Genomic DNA, 22,657 nt, shown 5'->3' on the forward strand with positions numbered 1-22,657 from the left:
ATTTAACACAGTACTTAAGAGAATACAGCATTACTTTCTAACACAACACCTATAATATTCATTTAATATTTGCGAAGAGCCAATCATAAAATACGTGCATTGTCCACAGGGGAAGAAACAATTTAGTGCATTTGCTCTTAGTGTCTGTTGTGTGGGTCTGAAATTGAACTTGGAAACCACAAAAAAAAAATCCCCATAAAAGGCTTTGCATCTTCCAAAACCAAAAGGAAAGTAGTTTTTCATTGGCTTTAATGCTAATATCTAATCTAAACCCTGAGTCTGGCAGTTGGATGCCATTCCCTGGCAATTGTCTCTCACCAGCTTTCCTGGGGCTCCTCCAGGCCCTGCAAGGCCGCCCTGAGCTCAGCCCAAAGCTTCTCCTGTGCAGGTGAACAATGCCAGCTGTGCCAGCCTTTCCTGCCACAGAGCTGCTCCATCCCTCTGCTCATCCTGGAGCCTCCTCTGGGCTCTGCAGCAGCTCCAGCTCCTCCCTGGGCTGGGCCAGGGCAGCTCTGCAGGTGGGAAATCACCTGAGGGGGCACAGGGATAGAACCCTCCCTCACCTCTGCCCATGCTGCTCTGGACGCAGCCAAGGACACAGTTGGTTTCTGGGCTGCAAGTTGATATTTCCAAGGACATGTCCAACATTTCACCTATCAGCACCCCTAAATCCTTCTCAGCATTATGCTGTCCATAGTTAGGACAGGACAGGGTGGAGAGCCCTGGACCAGGGCTCCTTCAGTGGCCACCTTGAGACTCTCCAGAGTTGCCTGAAGCTGCCCCAGCAGCTCCACCAGGAATGAAGGAGGCTCCAGTGGAGGCAACATGAAATTTCCTCATAATGAGATGTGAAAGCACTAAAGAAGATTCAGGAGAGAAAGGGAACTCAGTCAGTTATACCCAGCCCAGAATGAGCTGCTAATCACTGGCGCTATTGTGAGGACTACAATAAATCAGTGTCTGCCCTGGCTGCCTGCATCTCATTATGCACAAACATGTGGATGGAGAATGTCAGCCTCAATAGCGTCTGTCACGTGAGCTCTGCTGTGTCCGAGTGGGCTGGAGCCTGCATGCTCAGCCAGCTTTGTGCTTTCCCTGTCTTTGTGGGGGATATCTATTTTATTCTGGAAATCTCAATTTGCTCCATCCTGTGGGTAGTAAATCTGCCCTTTCCTTGGATGGTTTGTGAATTCTATGTTGATAACATTGTATTTAAGGTGTGGGGGTGAAATATCTTTCGTGTGTGTCATATTTAGTGATTTTTGTTTAGTTTTGGTTGGGTTTTCTTTTTCTCCCCCAAGTCCTCCTCCGTTTATGGTGCCATGCATATCACTGAGGCTGAGGCAACACCTACATGTATTTATGCATCTGATGTATGGTGCCCATTGCTCAAGCATCACAGACTACCTCAGAAAGGCTAATTAATTTAAGCCCTACAGCACCCCTTTGAGGCAAATTTTGTCAGACCTGATAGATGCAGGCACACGTTCTAGCTGCTCTTTGTTGTTTATTTTTAATATGATTTCTATGCTAGAGAAGGGAGGGAAATGAATAGTTTGTACTTTGTTAGGTAGTTGAAAAAATGTTAGGCTTTTGATAGCATTGAAATGAAGTATGTAGCAAACTTTGGATTTTATTGCAGAGCCTCAGAGGTTCTTATTTTCTTTTAAAGCCTCAGCTCCTGGAGCCAAGTGAACTTGTGGATGTCCTTTTGTTCTTAGATGGCTCTGTCTAGCTCATGTGGTTGCAAAATAAATTTTAATGCATTGTCTTTGCTTAATCTAAAATCTGGGATGCAGCTTGGCTAAGGTTGTTGGTTTGTTTCTTTTCAGTCTTAAAATTTCTGCAAGATTAGGGCTGGGAATACCAATGACAGAGTGTGCCTGCAGTTCAGGAGAGATTCTCAGAAATTACTGGTTGGTTTTGTGTGCTTGTTTAAATTTCAGAGTTCCTTAGTCCCATACTATATGAAAAGGGTGAAACAAGGGTAACCATCACCTCCCTTCTCCTCTATGAGCAAACCAAAGATGTTTTTAAACATTGACTCACACTTTTTGTCTACACTCAGTCTTATTACAGAAGGATTCAGCACATCTTTTAAAACGCTTTATCCTCCTTTGTGTTTACACTCAATTCTGAGCTCAGCCTTTTTTCTCCACTTCTTTTGTCAACACCAGACTTGTTTTCCTGATCATTCTCTCTTGCCCTTACCACATCCCCTTCCCATTTCAATCCCAAGCTACATCCCATCTTAAGGGGTGATGGAGACTATTAACAGGGCTGGTAAAAACTGGCTTTAAGCCATAGGCAACCAAATCTTTATGTCTCACTCCCTCCTACAGGAAAATTCCTAATTGTGGGGGAACCAGTTGTGGGTTTCTCTGGGTCTGGATTGAAGGCACTTGAGATGGTGTTGCATGTTCACATTCAGGTGTTTATTATTTCTTATCAGTAAAACAGTCTCACTGCTGTGAGTTCTGCAGCTTTTCATTAGAAGGCACAAAATGGCCAACAATCTCTTGGTACAAGGTCTTTTAAGACTAAACTATCCAATGAAGAACTGACACCTGGATTATTTTCCCTTTTAACCCAATAACTGATACCAAAGAGCTGCAATGGGGACTTTTCTGCCCAATTACAAAATGCCACCCAAACCCATGGAGAAGGAGGAAGAAGAAGCATGAAGAAGAAACCCAGGACAACACCCTGTGCCCTCCATCTTGCTTCCATCCACAACAAACTAAAAACCCCAAAACCATCAATTTCTCACCAAGTGATACACCTACACTGCTCTCTATAATCTATTTCATGCTTTTGTGGATTCCAGTCTATCTTGAAGTCTGGGAAACTTTCTCCATGAATGAGGGTCAGAGTCAGTGCTGCCCTGGGGGTCAGGGCACCCCAGAGCAGACACAGAAATATTCCCAGTGCCCTGGGGTTCCACACCTAATTCTATAATATTTTTCTGGGAACAGCTCTTTTAAGCCAATCTGACACTGTGTTGTCATCAAGGGAGGGAATCACTCTTTTCTGGTATCCACTCTGATCACATCCATTCGTGTGGCTGTCTGATGTGGCAGATTGTTGTTTTTTCTTGGTAGCTGTAGGTTAGGAACCTGATCTGCTTTGCATCACAGCCCTGTGGGTTTGCCAGGGAGGCTTGGGAAGCATCCAGCCAAGAGCAGGGGGAAAGTGTCACCATTGATCTGGTAGCAGTAGTGTGGTGGTGTTCACAGGGGTCTGAGGATGAGGGAAGAGATGGGGATCTGACTCCATGTTTCAGAAGGCTGATTTATTATTTTATGATATATATTATATTAAAACTATACTAAAAGAATAGAAGAAAGGATTTCATGAGAAGGTTAGCTAAGAATAGAAAAGGAATGATAACAAAGGCTTGGGACTCACCAAGACAGTCTGGACAGCTGGACTGTGATTGGCTATTAATTAGAAACAACCACATGAGACCAATCACAGATGCACCTGTTGCATTCCACAGCAGCAGATAATCATTGTTTACATTTTGTTTCTGAGGCCTCTCAGCTTCTCAGGAGAAAAAAATCTTAAGGAAAGGATTTTTCATAAATGATGTCTGTGACACAGTACAGTCTCTGACTGACTTAAATTTACCATTTAATGGTCTCTACCTAATGTGGTTTCTAGGTCTTACTAAAAGAAGTGATCCTGCTTTGCCATTGTGCAGCTGTGATGGACCAGCCTAGTTACCTGAGCTAGATGGGGAAAGGTGGTGTCCCATTTTGCCCATGTTTAGGCAATTTTCAGCCTAGATCACCCTCCCAAGCAACCAAACAAGTGGCCCTCTCTTAGGCCACCTTTCAATTATGGTGTTAATATATCTGCCATCCTCATTTTTAAAGGTGGTAAAGGATGAACTGGGCATTGCTCCTATGTTTTCCAACCCACAAAGCAGCTCCATGCTTCTGCTTATCTCTGACAGACCTGTACTCTGCCCTTGCCTTGAAATCTCACAAACTCTAAGACAAAGAGAGCTTTAAGCAGTCCACAATTCAGCCAAGACTCATGGGTTGGGCCAAAAAGAAATTGGAGATGATCAGGAATTCATCTGCTGTGCAAATGTGGGCTTGGCGGGTTTTCCCCCTTCCAGGAACAGATTATTTAAAAAATTTCAGCAGGATCAGCTGTTTTGGACGGGCTGCAGCAGCATATCTTTCCCAAAAGTGACACTAAATTCATTTCCCGGGGCAATGCTCATCATGATTTTAAAACCGAAGACAGTTTAGACAAAAACTGCAATGTTTTATTGTTGTTCATTTATTTAATTGGGTATGCAAATCACCTCTACTTTCTTTTCTTTTCTTTTCTTTTTTTTTTTTTTTTTTGGCAGTTAAATATTCTGGTTGACACTGGGAGCAGCAATTTTGCAGTAGCAGGTGTGCCTGATCCTGATGTCACATCCTACTTCGATCCTGAGCTGTAAGTACCTGTTCTGCACCCATGGTGGAAATTAGGGGGGGATATTTTGGTTTCGGGCTCCTCCATGCAAGACAGGATGATAAGGCAGCTCCTGGGGATCCTGTGACATCCCATGGGGGTGGGATTTTGGCTGCCTGGTGGGAATTTTGGATTTGCCTGATGCCTGACACCACGAGCAGCCCCACTGGTGGCAGCACAGCTGAGCTCTGAGCGAACATCAGCAGCACTAATTAGAACTGGAGGAAAGAGAAGATGATTACAGGGTAAAAATCATTTGCAAAAATCACACCAATTTCAGTCAATTTCTTACCTGAATAGACTTGCAAGGAATTAAAAGTTTCAATATGCTTTGCCTCTGTTTGAAAACAAAAATTAAAAGCTGGTAATTGTATCAGTTACTTGACATTTCATCCAGAAGCAAAATTACTTAGTCAAAACCTAATTTGTTGTTCAGTTTGGCCACAGGCCTCAATCAGTCAGTGATCTCGACAGACCCTGATGAATCTGGTTATTTATAAAATACTTGGTGGTTCTGGTGTTTGTTATGCGCTAAATTTGCTGTGTTTAGCATAAGATGACATTAATCACAGCCAAGCTTTGTCTGTCTAAATCACACTTCTTCCTTCCTCCCTTTCTGCCTTTTTCTAGTTTCAATTATTTCAGGTAAACTCCAAAATGCAGTGCCTATCTTTAGCTGAAACATATGGATAAAAATACTAAGAGTGCTGGGAAACTGGGGAGTATCACCCTTCTCACTACCTCACATGTGTTTTAACATGGGGTTTTACACTTTTTTTTTTTTCCAGTAAGATGCACTGGGAATGAAGGGAGATCTGTTATTTCCATGCTGCTTGCTGGAGTAGCCTCACCTCCTGTCATATATTTAAAAGTTAATGGAGATATTTTACATCATGCTGATATGATAGGTCTGGAAAGTCCAGAATCTTGGAGAGGTATTTCTGATACTACTTGATGGCTATTTCTGCACTACTGCGGGCCAGCTATCCCCTCCCATAGGCAATGGCTAGAGAAAACTTAATTGCAAGAATTAAAAGCACAAGCATTCTTTCTTTTAATGATGTTATTGAGACTGGAAGGACAAGGCCTCTCTCATCAGAAACACAAACCAGTAGAAACAGCAACAGCAGAGTTTATGTGTGAGGAAAGACAGACTGAAATCACGTGAAGGTTGCAGCCTCTGATAATGTTCTCAGTGAACACTGTGTTTTGAGAACTTTAATATAAGGTCAATAATGAAACCTTGAAGTCCAGTCCCTAAAGAGTTAGTTAAAATTACTCAAATCCAGTCATTACTTGATTTTAAGTCATTACTTAAAAGTCAATCAAGTCCAGAGCAATTGCAGCAGGAGTTTCTGGTTTGGGTTGCACTGATGGAGTCTTGCAGTGGGCTCACAATACAAACATCAGCAGATTTCTGGATACACCGTGCTTCTTCCATTTTGAATATTTTAACTACATTTAAATAAATAAATTGGAGGGATCCTGGCCCCAGTGAAATCAGGTAGATCTTTTAAAAATGTTGGTTGCAAGAAAGCTCTGTAGGTCACCTGTCACACACCTAAAATGAGCTGGGGCTGTCATCAGAGCAGGTGAGCCGAGCCATGACTGGGCCCAGCCAAGGCCTGTGAACCTCTGAGGATGGAGAATCCATGCTCTGTCCAGGCAGGGTGCCATGCCACAGTGTCCTGGGGAGGAAATATTCCCTGTTGTGGAAACCTGAACCTCAAAAAATGTAACTGGTGCCATGGCAGCCTCTCCCTTTGATGCAGATCTGAGTGTGCAGTCTGTCCTTCATGTAGGCTCTTGATGAAGACCTTCACAGAACCACAAAGTCACTGAGGTTGGAAAAGACCTCCAAGACCATCAAGTCCAACCTGTGACCAATCCCCACCTTGTCACCACCCCCGAGCACTGAATGCCACCTCCAGGCCTTCCTTGGACACCTCCAGGGAGGATGAGTCCACCACCTTGCTGGGCAGCCCCTTCCAGTGTTTAACCACCATTTCCATTATGAAATTCCTCCCGCAGTCCAGCCTGAGCCTCTCTCAGCACAGCTTCTGTGTGTCCTGTTGTCCTGTTGCTGTTGCATGGGGGAAGAGCCTGACTCTCACCTGGCTGCAACCTCCTGCCAGGGCCTTGTAGAGAGTGAGAAAGTCTCTCCTGAGCCTCCTTCTCTCCAGACTGTGGAGTTTTTCCTCCACTCACAACCCCTGGGCCTCTGCTTGTCACGAGTCAATGGCTCCTTTGGGTCCAGGGGTGCAGCCCACCTTCAGCCCATACCATGGCTGGCTTGTTCAGTCCCACACCCTCAGCTTCCAAATGGGAATGCCATGGGAGCTGGTGTCCAAAGCCTGACAGGAGCCAAGATGTGCTACAGCCACGGTTCTCCTCATCTGTGCCTCCAGTCCTGATGTAGAGGGGAGTGAGATGGCTCAGGTGTGATGTGGCTGTGACTCCATGACTGTCCTTCACATGCTTGGAAACAGATTCCAGGAGCTTTTATCTGAGACTTCTCCTGACTGAAGGTGCAGCCCAGTCACCTCTACTTCCTTGGGTGCTGCTGTTTGTCTCTTTTTGAGACTGGCTTAGGGTAGACTTTGCCCAGCAGTCAGAACATCTTCCCTGGCATTGTGATTTAAACCCTGATGGCGACTCAGCCCCACACAGCCGCTCCTCCACCAAAACCCCAAACATTTCTCCCTTCTTCCCCCAGCTGCACATGCTGAGGTGTGGGATATCCCTGGGGTCACCTGGCTGTGTCCCCTCCCAAATTCTCATGCACACCAAGCCTGGCAGTGCTGGGGGTGGGGTGAGAGGGAGAAAAGGCCTCAGCTCTGTGCAAGAGCTGCTCAGCAATAACAAAAACATTTCTATATTTCAACTCTGTTTCCAGCACAAACCCAAAACACAGCCTGTGCTCGCTGGTGCGAAGCAAATTAACTCCATCCCCAGCCCAAAGCAGCACGCTTGGCTGTCATGATTTTGCAGGGATGGTAAACAAGTGGCATTGATACCACATCAGCTGGATTTGTAAAATTACCCAAGAGTGACCTTTGCCCATGTGTAAATGAGAAAAACAACCTATGGGCACTTGTATTTCTTCCTAGGAAGAACACTTGAGATTAGATAAAGGGGTTTCCTCTCATCTGGTAATCACTCCTGCAGTTTTTCCCTATATTGTCATGGAGTGCTTCCGACGTCTTAAACTGCAAGTTGAAGACAAGGGGGGAAGAAAGATTAGTAATTTGTTAAATTAATGGGTTATGAGTTATAGATGTGTGCTTATTAGAATATTCATGTTGTGTTGGAGAGAGTGATGGGGCTTAATTTCCTGGTGCCACACTCTTAGTTTAATTTTATTCAGATGATCAAAATCAGAAATTGAATGCATGATTCTTTTTTGACTGAAATTGAGGGGGGTGCATGGGAGAGGCATTATCTTTGTTTCAAAGGACCCAGAGAGTGTGTTTTTCAGAAAGAGCCCTCCTGGAGCAATTCCAGAACTAACTTGTTAAATTATGTTGTGTATCACATAATCTATATGATATAATCCTGCTGTTTAATTATCTGGCTCTTTCTTTACAAAGTGAGTAAAGCTGTTACCATGCACTCTTTTACAACTTGGGCTTTTGAGTGGCTCTGACAAACCTTTCCTGTAAAAAGTTCTGAGTTTGCTGTGATAATCATGCTCTATAAGTCACCATGATGTATAAGGTTTTGCAAAATTACCTGATTTGTCCTGATCTGAAAAGAAATCACTGTGTTTGTTTCTCGTGCTGTTGAAAATAACAAGTAGTTTTGTTGAGTACTCTACTTATGATAAAAGAGCTACTTAAACAGACATATAAAGGGATTTTTACACTTGAACCCAAGTGATCAGTGATGGCTCTGCAGCAGTATGTAAATCTGACATGCTCAGGGCTTTCAGTATTCAGGAACAGTATTCAGTTTTATTTCAGTAAATAAATAAAAAGTGCTACTGCCTCACTATCTGAAGCTTCAAAAGCAAGCTGCTCAAGAGTTGATCTTTCCAAGAGATAGGGAGGTAAGAGAAATACAGGCAATAAATTGAGGTAATACAATAAGTTATACACCATCAAACAAAAGAAACTTGTTTTGCTGCTTTTTGCTGCTTGTTTTGCTGCTTTTGCAGTGTAATCCTGCCAGGATGGTTGTGTGCACTGTACAGGTTGTGGCTTGGGGTGAATTATAAACTTTTTGTGGAAGCCCTGCAGATTAGATGGGACTTCTTGGTTAGAAATCAATAATTTCTGTTGTATTTTCACGTTTGCTTTGTCTTTAAGTTGTTTGGTGAGGTCAATGTTAGGCAGGGCTTCGTGCACATGGGGGATTTGCTGTTGCCAACGTTGAGCTTGCTGCAATAGGGATTGTGACATGAGAAATAAGATTTTGGTGGTGTTTTGTTCTGTGCTGTGTGCTGGTAATGAGGATTAACTCTGCAAGAGGAAATTACCCCATTGCTGGTTTGCTCAGCTGGGGCTCCAGATCCATGTGAGGTTTGTGGACCAAGTTTCTGGTGGCTACTTTGGAGAGAAGATAGGAATGGGAAAGAGGTGGACAAGGGAGTAGGATCCCTACAGGACCATGGTCTAGGAACCCTTATTCCTTGCCTCTGTCTACTTTGTCCTGCTGGAAGATGTGAATTTCTTCTTTCCTCATCACAGCCAAAACAGCTTGTTTGTAATTTTCTTTTCCGTGCTGTGTGTTTGTTTTACAACACTCAGCCCATGAATCACAACTAGTCTCTAGTTTTGACCTCTAAAGTTTTCTTCCTTTAGATCAGTCAGGTGGAAAGGTGAAAAAAACCTGTGGTTGATTACCTGCAAGAGGATGGGGAAGTGGTTTTGCAGAACAGAATTTACTCCAAGATGCCTTCCCATGTTACCAATTTTGCTCCTTGAAGGAAGTAATAAAGTCTTCTCTTCAATATGACATTTGTGAACTTTACAAATGAGATGAGTGTGTTCATATCCATTTCTACAGGTGGTTAAGCTGAGGCACAAATGGTGAGGAAGCAAGAAAGGTCAGCAGCTGTGCTGGAAAGTGAATCCAGTCTTTCTGTGTCCTGGTCCACAGCTCTTCCTGCTTCTGGAAGAAGAGCTGTGTGCTGCTGTTCTAGTCATGCACTGCTTGTATCTGCAGATTTGCTTCACTTTATTCTCCCAGCACTCAATTTTCTCTCTGATTTCAGATGTTTCCTCTTCTGCTGCTCAGCCAGGCACTTCTCCCCATGAAGAAAAGCATTCTCCCTTTCATTTCTTGCTTCCCTTATGCTGCTAATTATTCAGACTCTATTTTGATTTATAAAATGTCCTGCCAGTGTCACAGAGGTGTTCTGAGGACCCTGCCTGAGCAGAGATGTTCCTTTGTGTGTCACACAAGTGCAGAATCACACAGAAGCAGTGGAAGTGATCAGGTGCAGGTATTACTGCTATTACCTGAAATTCCTGCATTTTGAAATATTATCTCATGTATTTCTGCTGTCTTGGATGTTAACCCTTGAAGGGTTAGGTTTTGGGAGTGTCAAGAACTGCTTATAGGGTTAGAGCCTGGCCTCCTGCCTTGGAAGAGTCAGTTCATGGTCCATATGGCCAAACTGTTCCCCAGGAGAAACTGTTGGAATTACGGGACTTGTCCATGGTGCCATGTGAAGGTTATTCTTTATAATAATGAAAATTGTTCAATAATTTTCCAAATTCATGCTGGTGAGCTCAGGCACAGGGCCTGTGAAGCCACTCCATGTGGTTGTTGAATCCAGATTAAAGCTGGATTGATCAAAGTATCTGCACCTGATAAACCCTTGCCCTTTCTATTGTTCTACACACATGTAAAGATGCTGTTATAAATTTATTTTATGCTTTTGCCCCCGAATTTACTTCCCAAAAAGCTGTGAAAAGTCTTTTGAGATGAACTGAGTGTGGTCATCTGTCTCGCCAAGAGAGGATCCAAAGTAAATTGTGAGGGATCTAGAACTTTTGAAGTTCTTCAGTAGAGATGTGTGTGGGACGTGATAACAATACTTGTGGATTACAGGTCTTTAAAATGAAAAATCTATTGAAGATTTTACTATTTTTAAAGCATTTTAAACAGGATTCAGTTCCTTCTTTTGCTTGCCACACTTAACTGCTCCTTTGCCTTTGCTTCCGTGGTCTAAAAAAAATTAGTTCCTTTTCTCCTCCAAGTCAGTGAATATCAAATTCTACTTTACTTCCTCACAGATAGGTCAAACCGCAGATTTAGGAAACCTCTGTCTTACTGCTGGTACTCACAGTAGTATTCCAATTTACCCAAAAGGAATCTTTTAGGAATTTTAATAAGGTATTAGTCTACAGCTATTCAGTTAGCTTTGCATTTCAGTTTTAGATTTGAATTCAGCAGCTTTCTATTTTCTTGTGCCATTTAATACATTCCTTCTCCAGTTAAAAAGTGTTGCTTCTATGCACCAGTCTGAGTCAGGGACAGTGCACTAGATGACATAATATCTTACATTATTTATTTTTTTTAAAAAACATTGTGAAGAGCTGAGTTTCTGGCTTCTGGATAAAAATGGGGCTTTGACTTTTGGGGTTTTTTAATTTCTGCTTTTTCCTGATTTTAGGAGCAGTATGAATACATATTTTACATACTTAATTTACCTTTTTTTTCCCCTCTCTGGCCAAAATTGAGTTGGAATGTATTCTGTTGTCTTGCATTTTAAGTGAGCAGCCCATGCATCAGTGTGTCCTTTCCTTTTAAAGGTCAAGCACATACAGATCTCAAGGGGTGGAGGTGACAGTGAAGTACAGCCAAGGCAGCTGGACTGGAATGCTGGGCACAGATGTCATCACCATGCCCAAAGGACTCTATGGCAGCTACACCATCAACATTGCCACCATCCTGGAGTCAGAGAACTTCTTCCTGCCCGGGGTTAAGTGGCACGGGATCCTGGGCCTTGCCTACGATGCCTTAGCCAAGGTAAACCATCCCTTCCTCCCTATTGTCTTTCAAAAGGACAATAAATGGAATAATCATCGAATATTATTATATAATATATCAATAGAAATGTGTTAAAATCAAGCCAGCTGATGATCTGTCAGCATTAGGCTCCACCCTTCCAGCCACTCCTTCCTACAGATCCTCTGCCTTTGTTCCAGAAAGAATAAACTGGGTTGTGGTGGTACCACAGTCCCATGAGGGGATTTTGGCTTTTTTGGTGATGGAAATGCTGCTTTTAGCTTCTCTGGAATGAATAATCTTTTACAGAGTTTGTAGTACCAGAGTGTGGTTGTGGGATGTGTGTGGAGGGAGGTTTTAGAGCTCTGAGGATGCTTCTCACAACTGGTCCAAGGCAAAATCCTCAGCAGTTCATTCTAGGACATTCTCTGTTCATCAAGTAAAAGTTGAGGTGTGCTGGGGTTCCAGTTGTGGGTTTCTCTGGGTCTGGATTGAAGGCACTTGAGATGGTGTTTCATGTTCACACTCAGATGTTTATTATTTCTTATCAGTAAAACAGTCTCACTGCTGTGAGTTCAGCAGCTTTTCATTAGAAGGCACAAAATGGCCAACAATCTCTTGGTACAAGGTCTTTTAAGACTGAACTATCCAATGAAGAACTGACACCTGGATTATTTTCCCTTTTACCCCAATAACTGATCCCAAAGAGCTGCAATGGGGACTTTTCTGCCCAATTACAAAATGCCACCCAAACCCATGGAGAAGGAGGAAGAAGAAGCATGAAGAAGAAACCCAGGACAACACCCTGTGCCCTCCATCTTGCTTCCATCCACAACATACTAAAAACCTCAAACCATCAATTTCTCACCAAGTGATACACCTACACTGCTCTCTATAATCTATTTCACACTTTTGTGGATTCCAGTCTATCTTGAAGTTTAGGAAACTCTCCATGAATGAGGGTCAGAGTCAGTGCTGCCCTGGGGGTCAGGGCACCCCAGAGCAGACACAGAAATATTCTCAGTGTGCTCTGGGTTTCCACAAGAGGTGGATGGATAATTCCAGAACAAATATTAGCTGCAGTATTTCCAAGAACACAGAGCCAAGCACATCCTGCTCTTCTAGAGGCAGGAAATTCGGGTAGAAGATTCAATTAAAACCTGAAGCGTATAATCCAAAATGTATAGCCTTAAAGTGTAAAACTGAAAACAGGATTGGAAAATGACAATTGACCATTTTCAACCTTCACATCCGAAAGTGAGAAAGGAGAGAAGGAGAAGAGAAGCTGTTCTCAGACTCTGCTTTGGGCAAACAGAGTACTCAGGGCATTTTTTCTTCCCTTCTAACAAGGAATTCAGGGTTGTTGGCTTCTGAGGCTGCTCTGGGCTTTGTGCAGTGAGAGCACTTGGCCCCTCTGACCTCCCTGCACACAAATCTGAGTTACAGGGAAATTACAGCACTCCAGTGACTGCAAAGGAAAACAGGACCTGCAGTGTCAGGAAGAACCTGGCCAGCACCCAGCTGGAGAGAAAGTGCTTGGGTATGAAATTCTTCACGAGACAAGAGAGGAAATTTGGGCCACTCAACTCAAAGTTCCTTAGAATTCAACAGTGTTGAAAAACTGAAAACCTTGACTTGAAAATTCTGCTTTTTAACCATGGGAAGGAGTGAAAGGCAAGAGTGTTCTAACAACACAAAGATCTTCCCAAACAGAAATTACCAGTGAGAGTTTCTGCCAAGCTCAAACTCTGTTTTTTGGAGACTGCAATTGAACATTACTCCTGTGTTTTAGGGATTTGGTGGCAGCAGCACTAACAGTGGTCAAGAGTAAAAACATTTTTAAAAACAACAGAAACAGAAAAATGACAGATATTGGGGTTTTAATGGCTTATTATGTCTAGAACCTTCATCAGCTCCTTGTCAGAAATTCAATTTACTCAAGAAAAGTGGCCTTGTTTGAATGATTTGCTGATTTCTACAAAGTAACTTTCAAACGAACCCTAAAATTCTTTTTTTTTTTTTTTGTTTTGATTTTCACCACCTTGAAGCCTTCCAGTTCTGTGGAGACGTTCTTTGATTCCCTCGTGAGGCAGGCAAAGATCCCCAACATTTTCTCCCTGCAGATGTGTGGTGCTGGACTCCCTGTTTCTGGAAGTGGTACCAACGGAGGTAGTCTTGTGGGTATCTGTCCGTAGGAGAGGGAAAATGTATCTCTGTTCATCTCTCTCCCTCTTTTCTCTGACTATCCTGCTTCTGCCAAATTTAGTGTTTAAAGATATTTTTGCATTTTAAACGTGTTTTGTATTTTTTTAAAGAAAAGCTAAGCCCTTAGGCAAAATTTGAGTGTTATTTATTTTTATTCTTAATTCTATTTTTTTCCTCTCTCAAGTTTGAGTAAACTTTCATCTTTTAACAAAGAAAAACATGAATGTTGTGGTGTTTCCTCAGGGCAGATTCTGCTATATTTCACAAACTGAGTAGTCCCTTATGCAGCTGATAAATTTGTTCAATCTCATCAAAATGCTACAGTATTTTTGTTTTATGTGATATGAAAAGGGGGAGAGGAATCAAGGGTATTTTCTTTTTTTTTTTCCTCTTTTTTTTTTTGGTCAATAACATATTAAAGTGGAAAATCTGTAGATCAGATCTCCTGCTTGCTGTTACTCTGGGAAGTCTTTCCATCATCTTCAATGGAACCATGAATTGGCCCATTCTATATCTGGAATTGGGAGATGGAATGACTGTTCCCACATGATGCTGGAATAAACATCTCAGCACGGGAGCTGATCACAAACACTTATTTTGAGAAGAATTCACATATTGTAAATGTTTTTCATGTAACTGAAGACCAACAGAGAACTTTCTTAAGTTTAGTTCAGAGTCAGAGCATCCACAAATGCTCCTGGCCCTCCTCTGCCTGGGTTTTGATGGAAGCTAAAAGTGATAGCAGTGACAGGATGAGATTCCATTTTGGATGTGTGTAAGAAAAAATAAAATCTTTTTAGGCAGTATTAAAGCTTTTATGGTCTGATAAAACAAATTATTCACATGTAAGTTTATTATTCTGTCCCAGTTTTATACATTGCCTAGATTTATCCACTGAAGATGCTGGTTTTAAAATTAAAACAGTGGAGTTTTCATAATGGAATCAGTGTGAGGCTGTAGGTGAAAATGCTGATAATTTGGCCCAGTATGGGAATTCCGTTTGAAGAGCAGTCTGTTTAATGTTTCGTACTGCTCTGTTATTGACAGAGAACTTGACACCAAAATCCTAACAAATGATGCTAAATTAAAACTTTGATGCCCCTGAGTATCACAAATTAAACATCCCCCTTTTTTATGTGCACTTGCCCCAAAACTAAACATGTGACTTCTTGTAAAACTAAACATGTGACTTCTTTTAAATTGACTTTTTTTTCTCCTTTCCCTTAGGTGCTGGGTGGAATTGAGCCCAGCCTGTACACGGGGGACATCTGGTACACACCCATCAAGGAGGAGTGGTACTACCAGGTGGAAATCCTCAAGCTGGAGGTGGGGGGACAGAACCTCCAGCTGGACTGCAGAGAGGTATTGGCCCTGGGATGTGAAATGCAAGTTGGGCTGAGGGAAAAAAACAAAACAACAAAACTGATTGGTCAGTTTTGTCTTGGCAAGCAGATGTGCTTTGCAGTGTCCTGAGAAGTGAATTAAAGCAATTCTGGTCAAACAAGGGAAATGGGGGGTTTTGGGTTGAGCCTGTAGAGCTGTCTGAGCTCACAGCTCGTGATGGCATGGACAGGAGCAACCCTGGTTTGCTTCCTGAACTTCTCATCCTAGGCTGCCTTTTTTATTTTATGTTCTTGTTCTTCTTTTATTCTTATGTACAAAATCAACTTTTGCTCTCTTGAGGCTGGCAGTTATTATTCCTGATGGATAAGCTTTCTGTTTCTGTTAGGAATAATGTTCTGCTGTATCTAGATCAGTCTAATGAGGCTGTGCTCTTGCAATGTTTATTCCAAAGGCATTTCTTTTTTTTTTTTTGTGGAGGATATATGTGCATGTTTGTGCTTTATCTCTTTCTTACTCTTGCTTGTTGGTATTCATGTTTTGATTTTAGTTCTGTATTTTTTATGCCCCAATTTCTTTAGACATCCTAATTTCATTCTACACTGATGCTCTTAGTTGGAGATCAATGGGATGTGATAAGTTTAAAGTTTTTATAGTTCATATAAATTAAGTGAAATTCATGATTCCAGTACTACATGTGCATAAATATTATATTCCCATGCAAAATATTGAAATCATATTGCCATATCAATTATTTAAAATGAGTCACAGCATCTTTCAACTCAATAAGCAGAACAAGGTCTACTTAAATGCCTCTCTGTATTGTGCAGTTAGGAAAGCAAAACCACTGGTCCCTTAAAACAAATGTTTGCTTTTCTTTCTTGCCTTAAAAAACAGCCAACATGTTTTTTGAAGGGGAGCCCTTCAGTGCTTTAATACATGCAGTTGCCAGAAAACAACTCACTGAAAAATTCAGCTGTGTGTCAGGAAAGTTTCCTGTAATTGTTGCTCTTTTCTGAGCCAGGGGTTGCTCTCACTGCTGCAGAAGGATCAAAGGAGACCTTCCCACAGAAATTCCAGAGAAATTCAGAGGAAGAGCAGTGAAACAGGAGCAGCACAAGTGTGCAGAGGATGCATGATTCACTCTGGGATGAGGAGCTCTGTGCCCTCTCTCCTCTCTGTTGTTTCATAGGAAATGGAACATTTTTCTTTCACAGCCTTCACCAGGGACTGCTCCTTTCCTTGCCAGGGAAAAGCTGTCCCCTTGCTCCAGTGCTGGGAATGTGTCCAAGGCTCCAGCACAGCACTTTGCACTGCTAAATATTAACCAGCCAAGCCAAGAAGGCAAAACCAGCTGCTCAGTCCCCCTGTGAGCAATCCCACTACTCCCAGATTTTTGCACAGGTTTATATCAACGGTCAACCCTTATAACTGCCTTTTTTCTTTTTTCCCAAGGGTGGGAAAAATACATTTTTCCCATGTATTCCAGGATGCCAGGGATTGTGTATTTTGTGGTACAAATCTGTTAAAATGGACTCCAAAAGGCCTTGGCATTTCTTTCCACTCTTTAGAAGTATTCCCAAGTGTGCAATAAATTATTTCCTGTTTGCTTTTCTGTCAGCTCTGTATGGCAGCCCCATAGCAGCTCTTTCAAAAAAATGTGGAAATATCTGTCAAGAGTTACTTTTTCTGACTTTTTTTGGTGGGTTTTATTTCTGTCACTGCCCTAAAGGGACTCCATGTGACTTGATAACATCCAAACCAGGGTATTTAAATTTCACTTGCTGTTTGACCTCTTCCTAAGTAGCTTAGGCTGTATATCATCCTGTGTCTTATGATTATGCCATAAACATGTCACAGCTCAGTTATATTAATCCTTCTGCCTAAGCTGGCAGCAAAAGTAGTTAATGCAAATAGCTGCCACTGCTACTTACCTTTTTTTTCCCCCCAACACTTAATCATAGTTTTTAAGGAGTCCATCAAAAAAGATTTATCCTTTTAAAAGTTTATACCTCATTGACTGTACCTGAAGTTTGCTGAGGTCTCTTAATTTTAGGGTTGAACAGCATTACAGTAATAAGAGAGGCGTTTGCTCTCTTATGGGTGGTTTTTTGTGCAGATTTTAAGGCAGCAAGACAAACTTCAAGTTTCTTCGTATTTGTTTTTTTTTGTGTTTTAGGGGTTTTCAGCAGTCAAGGGATAAAGGTGTGACATTTGTAGTCTTGAGCCAGTACAGATGTGTAATGAGACCTAATTTTTTCTGCCTATTCTTATATTAGATATGCCAGTCATTAAAACTGGTTGCTGTGTTTAAACTAGAGCTGTTCTCATGCTAGCAGAGACCCCGATTCAGGGCTTGAAATCTGCATCAGGGTGTTTAACACCTCTCTGCTGAATATCAAAATACTTTTGCTCCCTCTGAGAGGAGCCAGAATTCACTTTTTTACAGCAGTGAGACCGTTTGCACCAGCTGTGGTGACACAGTAATTTCCTGACCGGTGCAGATAAACTCACTCTTGTGTCTAGGCTGATAGTATCTGATAGTATCTTGCTTTTTTTTGCCTTTTTTTTTTTTTTTTTTCTCTCAGATTTCACTGGAATTGAAGCTGTCAGCTGGAGAGAGCTGCTGACAAGTATGACATGCAGTTCTGGGAAGGCAGCTGCCAAAAAGGAGCAGCTTTGTTCTGCTCAGGAGACACTGGGATCTGCATTACAGTAACTACAGCTTACAACTTCTCTCTCTTTTTTTCTCTCCCCTGCCCAGTACAATGCTGATAAAGCCATAGTAGACAGTGGAACCACTCTGCTTCGACTGCCAGAGAAAGTCTTCAGTGCTGTGGTGCAGGCAATAGCTCGCACATCCCTGGTAAGAAAATGCCGTGAGACCTGCTCAGAAATGTGAAATTCCTCTTCAGGGATCACAGGGGCTTTGAAAGGGGTGTCAGCTCTGCTGCCTGGCTTGCAAGTCGTGGGTTTTGCACCTTAGGGGAGCAGAAATTTCCCTGGTCTAGCCCTGTTAATAAGGGAGAAATTACTTTGATGGAAAGGGGGAGGAGGGAAAAGGGGGGGCACAAGTGTGACGGTGTTCACAGGGATTCTCAGATGAGGGAAGAGACAAGGATCTGACTCCATGTTTCAGAAGGCTTGATTTATTATTTTATCATATATATTATATTAAAACTATACTAAAAGAATAGAAGAAAATGTTTCATCAGAAGGCTGGCTAAGAATAGAAAAAGAAAGAATGATAAAAAAGCTTCTGGCTCAGACAGAGAGTCCGAGCCTGCTGGGCTGTGATCTAACATTAATTAGAAACAACCACATGAGGCCAATCACAGATGCACCTGTTGCATTCCATAGCAGCAGATAATCATTGCTTGCATTTTCTTCCTGAGGCCTCTCAGATTCTCAGGAGGAAAAATCCTAAGAAAAGGATTTTTCATGAAAAGATGTTTGTGACACACAAGTGCAGACAAGAAGTGTGAGTGTGGAAATGCATCAGAAATAGGCCAGAAATGGTGTATTTTATTCTAAGCATTTCAGAAACACAGACATAATCCCTGTTGCTCCAATTCAAAGTATTAAGAGTGCAAAACTCAGTCTTTTCATTCAAAACAGTGTTTGTAAAGTGGGAGAACCTGCTGCTGCAAGCAATTCCTTTCCAAGTATAATTCTTGGTGCTGTCTAGAATAAATGTCATTCATTAGGATTATTCATATCAATAAAGCTGCTTTTGACCTTCATTATTGAATTATTTATGTTCAAAAGCATCTTTCTTTGGGAACAGAGTGGGCTTTAGCAGTAGGGCCAGGGGATGCTGGAGTTCTCTGTGTGCAGAGTGGCTGAGGCAGCATTTTCTGGTTAATAAAAACTATTCATAAATTTTTGTTCAATACAAGCAACATCACCAAGAAGGTTAAAGAGGAGGAATAAACACCATCTATTTTAGTGTGAACAAACTTGACATTTTTGTCATGGACTCACAATCAGCCAGTGGTTTGTTGATGCAAACCACAGGGAACACAGTAAAGCAGCTGCCCCAAAGACAGTGTTTGCCTGTGTGCTGATAATTCAAGATTGAGATCCTTTTTCCTGCTTGATGGAGAGCAGAGATTTGGCATGAAGTGTTCTTCACTGCCTGCAGATGTCCAGGATCTGAAATAAATGTACCAGTTACGAGTTCTCCTCTTTGCACAACACTGTTGTTGGCTGGAACAATTTCAGTCCCAGGGGGCAGAATTGAAAGAATCCAGCCCAGGAACTCTTGTAATGTCACCCTGTGGATAAGGAATCCTCCTGGGGAGTGTCACAGTGACCTACATCCCCCTCTGATGCTGTCAGGACATTTGAACTGGGGCCTTCCACCTCCCAGGGAAACTGTGGATAGATCAATAAGGTATTAGAAGGGAACCATTCACTCTACTTAATTTTTTTTTCCTATTAAAAATGCATAAAGCAGCGGTTTTTGCTGAGTTCTTTTTAATCTCTAGGACCCCTTTCCCTCCACACAGCCCAGAATTTAGCTTGACAGCTCAAAACAAAGGAGATAGTCTGCTAAATAAGAAAAGTAGTTACAGGGTGCAGGGATGGGATTCCAGCTGTGTAGGAGCAATGTCAGGAAAATGGGTATTTTCACCAATTGTACTGCAGCTCTGTGCTTCTGGCAGGAGATGTACCACTGAAAAAAACAATAAAATCATCTGCTGTAGTCAGACACACTTTTCTGACCACAGGTGAGCCAGGTTAACAAGTTCCTGCTCCTCATAGCTTGTTATGAGCACCCAGCCAGGTGTTATTTCCCCCTCAGACAAACTGGGATAACTGTGTGTGACACATTTCTTTATTCAGCTCAGTTCAAAAACAAGGCTGTGAGCTCTTCAGTGGTGCAGATGGGTTTTTTTAACTTAAATGATTTGGACTGAAGGCTTTCAGGGAGCAGCTGTAATGATGCAGTTTGGTGTTGAAGGGTGGTGATTTTGGCAGATACTACACCTACTACACCTCACTGAGCTGAAGTCAGGACAGCAGGAATATAATGTTCAGTTAAAAAGTTGAACACAGGAAGGCTCAGATAATCCTAAAATCTTTATTTTAACAGCCTTTTGGGGATCATGCACTCAAATCTCCCACATGCATTGCTGCAGTGTGCAGAAGGAAGGGAAAGAAATGCAGTGCATTAAGCAATCATTCTGGGAAATTAAAGCAGGCCCTTAAAGCAGAGCACTTTGTAGGCTTGGCTTGACCTGGCTGGGTGGTACCTTGCAATTTTTCTCAGATCTGCTTTTCAAGACCAAAAGGAAAGAGAGGAGAACTGTATTTCTCAGCAGGTTTGGCCTGGGACTCAGCTGTGAGGGAAGAGTGTCCTGCCCTGTGCCAAGGGATGCCCTTCAGCAGGAGCTGAGAGTTCAGGGTAAAAGGCCTGTTCATGGTGGGAAATCTCCTTGTTCACATGAGTCTGGGCTTGCTGAGGCCCAAGAACAGAGCACCTGGAAATGGGAAGGAGTTGTGGGAACCCAGGACACCCCTCTGGCTGTCCTCTATGCGAAGACCCCTGCCAGGGGTCTCAGAGACCCTGGCACAGAGCCCAAGATGCCCCTGTGGGTTTGATTATGACCCATGGAAAAAATTACCAACCTTAGATGAAGATCAGCAAGCCACAACAGTTTAGGCAGAATAATAGTGAATTTATCACCAGGTGAAAAAGAAGATTTTAGGGTTTTTGGTATGGGGGTTTAGGAGGCAAGATGGAGGGATCTGGGCATGTCCAGCCTTTCTCCTTCTTCTTCTGGGCCTTCATCTTCTGCTGTGATGTTGGCACTTTCAGATTGGTTTAGAGTAGAAGCTCACTGTCTAACATAGGTGATAGGTATTGGGAAGGAATTGTAAACATTGTACATGTAGTTTTTAGTATAAAAAGATAACACTGCCCCAGGGGCAGGCAGAGTGCCTGGAACTGTCCTGCTGGATGGACCTCAGCAGGGCAGGAGAAAATTTTTTACAGATAAGATACAATAAACAGCCTTGAGACCGAGAAATTAAGAGCCCTGAGTCCTTCTTCAACTGCCAGGCTGGGAAAAGAGACTTTCCAACTCTTCTTGGGGTCACATTGACCAGAGACCCCAACAGGAGTCTCTCTGCATCCCTAACAAACCCTTCACTGGCAGATGTGGCAATAGGTGAGTGCCTGCCCCCTGTAAAATGCCATATTTTAATGAATGAGCTGGTGTTTACAGAATAATCCATCTCACAGATAAATACAAGTGAGCAGAGTGCAGAGGCTGGGTTCCATTATTTCCTTCACCCAGATGGGAGCCTTTGGCTGTGCAGCCTCAGACCAAGCTCCTCCTTTCTGCTGCTTTGTGGGGGAACAAGAACCAGCCAAAGAAATGCAGTAAAATGAGGAAGGGTTTTGCTGAGATCTGGCAGCAGGTCAGCTTCAGGGAGCAGGAACATTGAGCAAGATGTTTGTCTTAGCCAAACAATCTCTGTAGGGGTTGGCTTTTTGTTTTGTTAGTTCCATGGATATGTTACAAAATACTGTTAATCGGTTTTATTTCAAAAGCATGCCAGGTTGTACTGGTGGGGAGTGACAGGGCTTCAGAAGAGACAGAGGGTGTGTTTCTTTGCTTTACAGCAAACCTTGATTCCCTCAGATGCCAGGAGATTTTTGGCTTAGCCCTTGGCTTCAAAACTCTGAAGCTGTAGGTGCATGAGGAAGGGAGGTGACCTCATTATCTCATGATACATTCACGTGGCTTGTGCTTTGGTTTGTGTTTTTTATAGAATGTAAAATGCAAAACCATTGGTGCTTGGTCAGAGGGGAGGGAGGGAGGCAGAAAAATCCCATTGTGGAAGTGATTGCTCAGGGAGGCCATGTGTTCACTGCAGTAGAGGAAATAATGGGACAAAAACGGGGAGAGAAGGGAGAGCCAAACTTGCTTTTGCCTCTTCCCCCTTCTCCAGGTCATGCTGGGTCATGACACACCTCAGTTTGGGTGTTAGGATTTGGGTTTTTGCCTTGGTCCTTAAAGAAGCAGCTCAGATTTGTGTTCTTGAATTTCTCCATGGAAATTAAAGAAGTATCAAACACTGGCAGTGATTCACAAAATTCTATCAAAATGGCTGTAACCTCTAAGTATAATTTTGAAATGGAAGAAGTATCAAACAGTGGTAGTGATTCACAAAATCCTATCAAAATTGCTGAACCTGTAAGTATAATTTTGTTTGTTTGGTTTGTTTTACAGATACAAGAATTCTCCTCAGAATTCTGGACTGGCACACAGCTTGCATGCTGGGATAGAAGTGAAAAACCCTGGTCCTTATTTCCCAAACTCTCCATTTACCTGAGGGATGAAAACTCCAGTAGGTCGTTTCGGATCTCTATCCTACCACAGGTCTCTTTGTTTATTCATCTTTGCATTTATTTTTACTATTATAAAATAGTAAATAGTATTATGAAGCACCTGCTCTTAAGAAATAAGAACTGTTTTTAGCATTAACAGGGAACTGGCTTATTGAATGCAAAGGAAACCTTTTTTAATCAAATTTTAAAAATCAGTTTTTAAATATGGAAAATAACAAACTCGTCAAACCTAAAAGCAAGAAGGAAAGGGACAAAGCACAGTTTCCCTTTCAGTGCAGTCCATCTAGCTGGGAATGATTTTTTTTCAATTTGTCTGGA

The 22,657-nt window shown here is 42.3% G+C and overlaps 1 protein-coding gene across 1 annotated transcript in view; it reads left to right on the top strand.

Annotated features, from left to right (window-relative positions):
• The window catches only part of BACE2 (beta-secretase 2), a 53,547-nt gene that overhangs the window by 22,160 nt on the left and 8,730 nt on the right, over window positions 1-22,657 (top strand). Inside the window, exons 2-7 of the mRNA XM_014268462.3 lie at window positions 4,367-4,455; window positions 11,235-11,451; window positions 13,479-13,607; window positions 14,863-14,997; window positions 17,741-17,842; window positions 22,221-22,370. Coding sequence (XP_014123937.2) covers window positions 4,367-4,455; window positions 11,235-11,451; window positions 13,479-13,607; window positions 14,863-14,997; window positions 17,741-17,842; window positions 22,221-22,370 — 822 coding nt within the window. The remainder of the gene's footprint in view (window positions 1-4,366; window positions 4,456-11,234; window positions 11,452-13,478; window positions 13,608-14,862; window positions 14,998-17,740; window positions 17,843-22,220; window positions 22,371-22,657) is intronic.

Source organism: Zonotrichia albicollis, chromosome 2 (genome assembly GCF_047830755.1).
Source record: "Zonotrichia albicollis isolate bZonAlb1 chromosome 2, bZonAlb1.hap1, whole genome shotgun sequence".
NCBI lineage: Eukaryota > Metazoa > Chordata > Aves > Passeriformes > Passerellidae > Zonotrichia > Zonotrichia albicollis.